At 45.1% G+C, this 10,437-nt stretch overlaps 1 protein-coding gene across 1 annotated transcript in view; it reads right to left on the reverse strand.

Annotated features, from left to right (window-relative positions):
* The window catches only part of FAM180A (family with sequence similarity 180 member A), a 64,728-nt gene extending 60,081 nt beyond the window's left edge, over positions 1-4,647 (reverse strand). The window contains exon 1 of the mRNA XM_040438383.1: positions 4,350-4,647. Coding sequence (XP_040294317.1) covers positions 4,350-4,431 — 82 coding nt within the window. The 5' untranslated portion in view covers positions 4,432-4,647. The remainder of the gene's footprint in view (positions 1-4,349) is intronic.
* Positions 4,648-10,437: the final 5,790 nt, after the last annotated feature.

Consider the following 10,437-nt stretch of genomic DNA (forward strand, 5'->3'; position numbering starts at 1 on the left):
ACTGTATGTTTGAGTGGGCTGTAGACAGAGAGGGATGTTGTTTACATGGGACTGAATATTGGAGTGGGCTGGAGAGATGGTGTGATGTTATTTACATGGGACTTTATGTTGATGGTGGCTGAGAGGAGGAATATAACTACAGGGGGCACTGCAGGGGAGAGCAATATAAATACTGGGGGCAATGTGGGAGCATTTTAAATCCGGGGGACATTAGGGGTTCTTATTACTACTGGGGGCTCTGTAGGAGTGACTTATATAGATCCGCCTTATTTCTACAAAGAGCACTATGGGGGCCTTATTACTACTGAGGGGTCTGTGAGGGCATTATTAATACTGGAAGGCTGGAAGGCTCTTCTACTAATGGAGGCACTCTTAGGGAGCATTATCACTGTTGGAGGCACAGAGAAGATCTACATCAGAGGAGACGTCACCTGGTAGGCACTTGATGTGAGAGGTATGTGCTGCTGTATAGCGAGTACAGCAAAATGCAGCGGTGCGCGGGGAGGGTCGACCCAGGCTATTTTCACACTAGAGGTAGCCTTCTCTGGCAGGCTGTTCTGGTGGGTGAGCAGCCTGCCGGATCCCTGCTACTGCTACTGCACCGGGCCTCCAGAAGTCAGTTCCGGCCCCATTCACTATAATTGGGCGGGCCGAGAGGTGGGCTGAAAAAAACCACAGCATGCTGCAGTTTTATTCCAGCCGCCTCTCGGCATATATGCTGTGCTGCGGCCGGACCTCCGGCCCGCCCCATTATAGTGAATGGGGCCGGAGTGGACATCTGGCAGCACGGTGCACTAGCGGTAGCACGGATCCCCCGCCAGAACAGTGTGAAAATAGCCTTAGAGCCATATTCATTGGGGCTTGGGCCCTGGATCCTTTGAGACCCTAGCAACGCCCCTGTGATGGCGTATACTGGTGATATTGGAGATATATTGGAAAAGCACACCAAATGTAGGGTGCGGTGCAACCAAGAAGGGTTCGAGTATTGAATGGATTCAGTGCACACGCCAATGTGAATCAAAATGATATATTTTTTAATCTTTGAAGAGATATTTGTACATAATTTCCATTCTCTCAGCAAAAAAACGAAATAAAAAAGTGAAAACATTCATAATGTCAAGAATCGTTTCTCAGCATGATGATGATGTTTTGGTCATGGTGACCTTTATTAAATCTCATCAATGGGTACAAATGTGGGGGAAAGTGCTGAGACTCCCGTTTTCCAGCACTGTACTGAGTAGAACACGAGTTTGAGTGGTCTCTACTCATTTTGGCCAACCTTATTTTTGGAGCAAAAGCCACCACAACCAGATGTTATATGTTGGGCAATAGGACATTATAGAACACAGTACAAACATTGCTTTGAAGTGGCAATAACATTGTGGGACACCCCCAAAAAATGGCAATGCTGCCAGTGGCTTTTTGGCATAGACTCTGCGCCCAATTTTGATGTTAAAGAGATGCATGGCTTTTCATGTACTGAACCTAAACCCGATGTGCATACAAGGTGTAGTGTCAGTCTAATAAAAGACCGTCCTCAAGGGAGGGGGATGGGGATACTGTTCACACCAGCATTTGTTCATTTGCATTGCCTGAAAAATGAGCCCCCCCTACACCACAGTGTCTCTTCAATGAGGACACTTCTCACCCAGCCAACAATCGTGTAGCAGTGCTGTCTAAGGGTATGTACACATGGGTGCGGGTTCTCAACTGTCAGACAGAATTTTGTGCGCATTTCTTTGCATTTCCACACCAAATTTTTTTTTTCAACATCTCACCGTGTAATCCGCACAGACAAGTGACGTGCTGTGGACTTCGAAATCCGCGTGGCAAAGTGTAAGTGAGGCTTGTCAAATCTCATTCACTGCTGATGCGGTTGATGCGGCGCCGTGCTGCAGTCAAACACCACGTGGTCTGTATTGTTAACGGCGGCGCAGTATTAAAGGCGATGCACAGCCATTAACAATGCATACCTACAAAATAGTGCAGTCTTCACTGGTTTAAAGGGCAGCAGCAGATTTGTACCTATGACACTGGCTGACCTGTTACATGTGCGCTTGGCAGCTGAAGACATCTGTGTTGGTCCCATGTTCATATGTGTCTGCATTGCTGAGAAAGATGAAGTTTTAATATATGCAAATGAGTCTCTCTGTTACACCTAGAGGCTCTGCTCTCTCTGCTACTTCTGCACCCTCTGCACTTTGATTGACAGGACAAGGTAATGAAAATGTCATCATGCTTAGCCCTGTCAATCAAAGTGCAGAGGGCGTTGCAGAAAAAGTGTAGCCTCTAGGTGTAACGGTAACGCCCCTGTAGCTCCTAGAGGCTCATTTGCATATATTAAAACATAATGTATCTCAGCAAGGCGGGCAGATATGAACATGGGACCAACACAGATTCCTTTAGCTGCCAAGTGCACATGCAACATAGGTACAAATCTGCCGACAGATACCCTTTAATCAGAACCCGCTGCGTGGCATACCGTGACTGTAGTGGTGCCTCATTGCAACCACCTCATGGCCGTGCCACGTGGTTGTACACTAAAGATGGGTGTCTGCTATGAGCTAATTTTTATTCAAGACATGAAAGGACCACTTCGGAGCTTTTTTTTATATATTTTTTTTAATAACCCTATTTGTAATAGGGGTTTCACATGTTATTTCACCTCCCCCGTACTGTGACCGGTGCTGGCTCCCATTTAATTAAAGTGAAAGTATTCATTTTTGGGTGGATGTTACTGCTGTCACAAGGCACAGCCGGAAATCTATATTTGCCTCCTCCCAATATTCTCTCTGTAAAACTAATTATAGATGTCAGTGCTAGAAGTGACTTATATTAAACCAACATTTCAGCTGACGCCAGGCTGGAAATAAGAGGAATCAAAAATAGTAAATCCATAGAACTGGGGTTCATGTTGAAATAGCAGGGCTGAGTATGTCATTGTACAGTCTTTTATGGTTATCATTTATGATATAGTCATGTAGACACCTAAATCCTTAGCTCAGTAAAGTCTAACATTATATTCTGTTTGACGGCTACTTATAGCATTCATTACAGTTCCCATAATAATGGGCACCCAGCTTTCCTGGGTGACTGAATGGCATAGAAAGTCACACTGCATTCCCAGTAGGATGGGTGTGTGTTGTTAAAATGACACCTCTCATTATCAGCGAAGGCTTCTGCAATACATATAGATACACATGTAAATGTAGCAGAGTGGAATTTGTCATTTAATGAGGTTCCCTGAGACTCTGAAGCCTTTTTCATATGGTCAGACAGGGTGCAGTGGTAAAAAGAAAAAAAATATTCACCTGTCACCATTGCTCTAATTCCAGCACCAAGCTACTCTCTCCTCCGCTTCCAGTGATGTGCTGTCCACATGCAGGTCACCACTGCTGACTAATCTATTGCCTTGGTGGCAGTGGTCATGCGCCTGCGCCTGGTCGTAAATTAGGAACATCCTCCATCAGCCCAGGGGGAATCATAGACCGCTAAAACTCTGCTCTATGATAAATTACGTGTAGCTGTCATGAAAGGGTACTTTCACACTTGCGTTTTTCTTTTCCGGCATTGAGTTCCATCACAGGGGCTCTATACCGGAAAAGAACTGATCAGGCATATCCCCATGCATTCTGAATAGAGAGTGATCCGTTCAGGATGCTTCAGGATGTCTTCAGTTCAGTCATTTTGACTGATCAGGCAAAAGAGAAAACCGTAGCATACTACGGTTTTATCTTCGGCGAAAAAAAATTTAAGACTTGCCGGAATGCCGTATCCGGCATTTTTCCCCCTAGGAATGTATTAGTGCCGGATCCAGCATTCAAAATACCAGAATGCCGGATCCGTCCTGTAAAAATGTGAAAAAAGATACAAGATGGATCCGTCTGTCTGCATGACGAGCGGAGAGACGGATCCGTTCTTGCAATGCGTTTGTGAGACGGATCCGCAGCCGGATGCGTCTCACAAATGCTTTCAGTCACATCCAGATCGGCGGATCCGGCGGGCAGTTCCGACGACAGAACTGCTTGCCGGATCACACTGCCGCAAGTGTGAAAGTAGCCTAAGGTAGACAGTCTGAACTCATACATATACGTAGACTCCTATATTTTACCTGCACTGATACATTGTAACAAACTATCACAGTAGACTGGATATAACTGTGCCAAACCCTCAGATGTGAAGACATATTAGGTTTTCAACTGCTGGATGTAAACAAGAAGGTTTCTGTTCATTGACATTAAACAGAGATCTTGAAAATGGTCAAGAATGAAAGCGCTAAAACACAATACAATGATTATGCTTTATTAACCGCTTTAGTGCCGAGGAGGTGGAAACACTTGATCTCTTACCTCGGTGCCACTTGCTGGTGACGTTGGCATCCACATAGTTGTAGAGCAGCAGGACTGATAACAGGCAGGACTGGATGAACATGACCTGTTCTCCTGGGCAGATTCTAGGGTCTGGATTCTTCTCTTTCTCCTGGGAGCAGCTCCTGCCTCCAGTAGCCAGCTTCTAGGATCTCTGAAGCTTCTTGTACTTGTCTTGACTTATGACTGTAGTGGATTTTCCCCCCTCACACATCTGGAATGAGTCAGGAATGCAGCACGTGAAAGCTCAGCAGCTGAGGAACCCAAACACTATCTCAGTGTCTCCAGCATTACCCCTGCCATGAATGATCCTTTGGGAAACCGGACACAGGAGCTTAATGGCATCATGGGAGATTCCCTCTGTGGATTTACTGCCACCTATACCCGTGCTTGACGTGTAGCTGTCATTTTTTTATGTGTAGGAACATTTGTAATACACTTTATTCATGAAATATTTACATTTAGATTAAAATACTGTAGATGAAGTCTCCCCCTCTAACTGATGGCTGCTAAGGAGAATCCATCTTCAGCATTCTTCTGAATGGATAACTGTATGATGCAAAGGCTTCTCAGCTGGCCTCTGGTCTCCTGCCCCAGCTGCCAGGGATGTTACTAGAATCTTGTGGGCCACAGGACAAATTATAGACCCGGGAACCCCCCACATGGGTTTATTCCACCATCATCTGCATGGTGCTCGGATGTGCAAGACCTAATTCTGTGGCTATTCTCTTTTGCAGTGCAGGTTCATTTGTGAGGTTGTTGCGTGGGGTCTTGCGAGACTTCGTGAGGCGGTGGCTTTGGCTCATCGGAGCCTATGCATTCCAGTGCTGTGCGGAGCTCCTGCTTCGTGCAGTGTTGGAGCGAGGTTTTGTGTGGGTCGACTTCGGGTGTTTCGTCCGGGGTCGATTCGCTCATCCCTACTCACTATGTATATAATCAATTGTGTATATATATCCATATTGAATACTTCATTTATCACAAAGGGTTCAGATACCTAATTATAGATGTGCTATTATTTTCCTATAGAAACTCCAAGCCGCTGAAGAAGGTCCCTATGGACCGAAATGTCCGGCTCATATATGGATAGTGAGCAGAAATAGAGTATAGGTGTGCTCAACCCCGCCACACCTAGCACGGACCACGCCGAGAACCACAGTGTTACTTGAAAATAGGAAGAAAAAGGTCCAGCTTGGTTAAAAATATTACCTTTATTTTTCAGTGCGATTAAGAGCCAGTTACAGTCCAGTCTACGCGTTTCGGATCAGAGACAATAGCGATCCTTACTCATGACAATACACAGACTAAAGAGAGGGTTAGATATATAGCGCCTCCCCTGTGAAACAGGTGGGCGCAATAACTACAAGTCACTCCTTCAAGCGAAATTAAGAACATGTGCAAAGAAGACATGATAAATAAAAACGGAAACACAAGTCATTGATCAAGGATTCAATAATGTAATATCAGATCATGTTTTCGATTGAGTCCACTTGGTATGGTGGTGGACCCTATTTTAAAAATCCAATATGATTCCCGGTTCAAAAGCTTCTTTCTATAGTCACCGCCCCTGGGTGGTGGAGTGACCCTTTCCAAGCCTTGCACTATTAAACCTTCTGTGTTGCCACCATGCACCACTGAAAAATGCAGGCTAACCGCAGACCCATTCCTGGCGTGTGAATGAGGAATGTCAGACATGTGCCTGCACAGTCTAACCTTAAGGCCATTGGTGGTACAATGAACCAATGTATTGAAGGGAACAAAGAGTACATGAAATACAGTACACCACATAGGTGGTGTTACAATTAATGTATTGTTTAATAGGGAAACACTGATTCATGGCATAGGAGAATACCTCCTTGCCCGGTCGCATATAGGAACAACACGTGCAAATTTTATGTCCATATATGGATAGTGGTTACGCAGCATTTAATTTCCTATCAACTGGATCATAAACCTCTTATTGTGAAAATCACTAAATAAAATGACCTTTAAATTGCAAAGAATATTCTGTGTGCCGCATATTTATACTATTATTCTCTATAACGATACATGTCTTCCCCTCCCTCCACCCAAAAATACAATCTACTATGATAACACACCACCCCACCTCTAAATAATACAGTCATATAGCTAAAATGTAATACCGTTATACAATACAAGTAACAAATATTATCACATAATCTAACTGAACAAAACCTAGAAAACCAAGACCAATTGTGCCAATAACAAAGCTGCCAAATAATACCACCAGACCATGAACACAATTACCACTACACAGTGACCTTTAGACTGATGCAGTGTCCCACTACGTGGCTGTGGGCAGCGCAAACTTGTTTTAATTGTGTTTTAATGTCTTGTATTATGCCTGTATGCTGTATTTCATCTCATGTCATATTCTCCCATGTCACTATGTGATTCCTTATGTAAGATCCTTTACACAGGCCTAGTTAGGGTGCACTACACTAGTTTCTCCACTAGATGGGGCAGTGTTACAGTGTATATATAGCTTAGCTCAGGCCTAGTTAGGCAGTCTAGTTCAGTTCTTTTCCTGAAGTCAGGGCAGTCTTTTCCTGAAGTTTAGTCAGTGAACAGCCAAGATGGAGCTTCCTGCTGGACGGAGGCCTCCTGCCTCTCTGCTCTCTTTCTGTTGGCTCCACAGTCCAGGGTTAAAGCCTACAAGATTCAGTCTAGAGGTGAGAAGTCCACTTCTACAGCTCACTCTTCCGGGGTGAACAGTGTCCAGCTACTAAAGCAACTATTTAAGGGGATTTTTATATTGTCTTAAAGTCAAAGGATAGCACACGGCCATACTTGAAGGCTTCCCAGGCACCTTTGCAAGCAGGTGTAGGACACAGCTCCACACCTCCAGTTTAAACCCTGAGGACAGATAGGCCATCTTTAGAAAAGCACTGGAAAATAGAAGTTCAAGGACTCTGCAAACCACCTTCATTCAGGTTAGAATCAGGCGAGAGTTTTTACCAGCCAAAGACTTTTATTCCTTCAAAGCCTAGTCTGAAGCAGTAGCTTTCTTGCATATATATTTAAGACAAGAGCCTGTTTCTTCTGAGAACTTACATCACCCTACCCCTGTATGAATGAGACTGTATTTTACACTGGGATGTACCAAAGACTGTTTTATAAATTGGATGGAATTGTTACTAAGAGCAACGTTCAGTAAAAGTTGGATTGCACTATCCTTGTCTCAGTCTTCAGTTCCTCAATTAACACTACAGTAAATGGTTGAACCACCACAAAAGGTACTGGCGTCACGACTACAAGGGACTTCGCCATAGACACATTAATACAGACCATCAAGGGCACCTCGAACCACCATCTGGCCTGTGTCCCTTACACCAGAGTGTGCCCCAGAGAATTCTTGTGCCGTTCTCCTCTTCACTTATGAGAGCCTGCCCAGGGACGACGTAGCCGTGAGTATCCAGAACTGTATTGACCTCAGCCCACCTAATTCTCACACTGTGACCTCACGTGTAATTCCCCTGTTTGGTCTGGCATACCACACTGACACTGTGCCAAGACCAAAATTACTACCATACAATGACTGTATGCTGGTAAATACTAGTTCTCCACATGTGCTCTGCATGCCTTATAAGTGTATACAGTATAGTTATATTCAGTGACTTACAGCCCAGACCGCCATGACGACTTCTTCTAGTCACGAATGTAACACAAAGACATCATTGGCTCTTTGCTTTTCTAGCGCTTTCAGTATTTATATCCCTGTTTGTAGTGTCCCCCTGTGTGCACCCATACACTAAGAATACCCCCATGTTCACTTTATATTCTCCACTCCTTTGTACCCCCCACACTATATAGTAATGTCCCCCACCGTGCCCTGTTATAATTTGTAATGCCCCCCCTTGTGCCCTGTTATAATAGTAATGTCTCCACTATATAGAAATGTCCCCAACCATTCCACCATTATTATTATAGTAATGTCCCGCGCTGTATTGTAATGTCATCCACTGTGCGCCCTTTGCATCAATAAAAATTAAGAAAAGCTGAAAGGAACCTAATTTTCATTTCCCATGATGAGTGACCCGCTTCCTCCCATTCAGGCCTATTGCACACGACCGTAGGTGTCCCATTGCAGTATTGCGGACCGCATATGCAGATCCGCAATACACGGGCACCGTTCCATGTGCATTTCGCATCACGAATGCGGACCCATTGACTTGAATGGGTCCGCAAATCTGGAGATGCGGAACGGAAGTAATTCGAATTTGGGACCAGTCATCACATGATCCATCACATGATCTTTTACCATGGTGATGGGTCATGTGATGGATCATGTGATGACCGGAGTGACGTCACCACAGGTCCTGTTCCTGGAATGAATGCTCACCACAGGTCCTGTTCAGCAAAGAAGGAGACAGACGAGGTGCCGGCAGCGCGAGCAGGTGGATTAAGGTGAGTTAAATTATTATTATTATTTTTTTAACCCCTCCAGCGCTATTTTACTTTGCATTCTGTATTCAGAATGCTATTATTTTCCCTTATAACCATGTTATAAAGGAAAATAATAATGATCGGGTCTCCATCCCGATCGTCTCCTAGCAACCATGCGTGAAAATCGCACCGCATCCACACTTGCTTGCGGATGCTTGCGATTTTCACGCAACCCCATTCACTTCTATGGGGCATGCGTTGCGTGAAAAACGCAGAATATAGAGCATGCTGCGATTTTCACGTAACGCACAAGTGATGCGTAAAAAATCACCGCTCATGTGAACAGCCCCATAGAAATGAATGGGTCGGTATTCAGTGCGGGTGCAATGCGTTCAACTCACGCATCGCATCCGCGCGGAATACTCGCCTGTGTGAAAGGGGCCTTAGGCTTTAAGGCTTCTGGACTCCTCAGCCCTTTTCTGATTAAAGAAAGGCTTCAGGCACCCAGTCCTACTTGTAGGACACATTTCATTTTTTCTCTTGGGGTCTGCACCCTGCAGTGGGCATTGTAGACGCATATTTTTGCGAGACTTGCATCCCAAGGCTGGATAAGAGTGTAGAAAAGTCTGATATAAGAAAGTGAATCTTAACCAGGGACCTGGAGACAACCCTCTCGATTCAGCCATAACCCTATCAGAACTGCTTAAAACTTGTGTCTATAGGCATCTCCTGCCTGTTGAGTGTGCTCCAGAGGGACAGGTGTTTCCCTGCTCGCTGTGCACAGCCTGAGGAGGCGCTGCCACTGCCACTCCTGTCCTTCTCCTCATCCACCTGATGCAGTGCCAAGTTCTTGGTGGTCTGGTGGTTTGGCTGTGGCCTGGTGATCATCTATCTGTCTGTGTAGTCCTACAATAACCAGATTAATTTCTCACCCGCAGTACCTCACTCCACTGCATTAATGACCAGTACAGGAGACCACTGACCAGGATATACCAGGATATTGTCTGTCTCAGTGGAACTTACTCTGTGGATGGAATTGCTCATCTGGAGTGTTGCCAGATGACCTCAGTTCTGAGCGATGACAAATAATTCGACTTTGGGACTGGATAAAGCAGTCACCCCTTCCTAATCAGCCACGTGTGAGGCGTCTAAACGTCAAATCACTTGGAGAATAACCTCTCAAACCAAATGTACAAAATCTAGCCGCATAAAGACCCACACCCAAAACCCTTACCTTTAGGCCACATGCACACCGCCGTTGTTTTGGTCCGCATCCAAGCTGCAGTTTTTCACTTCAATAGAGCCGCAAAAGATGCGGACAGCACTCCGTTTTGCGGACAAGAATAGGCAGTTATATTAATGGCTGTCCGTGCCGTTCTGCAAATTGCGGAATGCACACAGACTTGTTTTGCGGATCCTTAATTTGCGGACCGCAAAACACACAACGGTCCTGTGCATGTAGCCTTAAAGGAGCTGTCTGCTTCTGAAACCCATATTCTATCATGGAGTTAACAGAGCACGGAGCTCCCATTCAGCACCCCCATCTAGTAATTAGAGTTTATTCCACTTTGGAGAACCCAGCAGTGTAATTCTTCATGTTTCCTGTGGAGTTGCTGCAGGGGAATGACACACTTGCTGGCAGGTTCCCTCACAGTTGATTGCTGGG

Source organism: Bufo bufo, chromosome 1 (assembly GCF_905171765.1).
Source record: "Bufo bufo chromosome 1, aBufBuf1.1, whole genome shotgun sequence".
Classification (NCBI taxonomy): domain Eukaryota; kingdom Metazoa; phylum Chordata; class Amphibia; order Anura; family Bufonidae; genus Bufo; species Bufo bufo.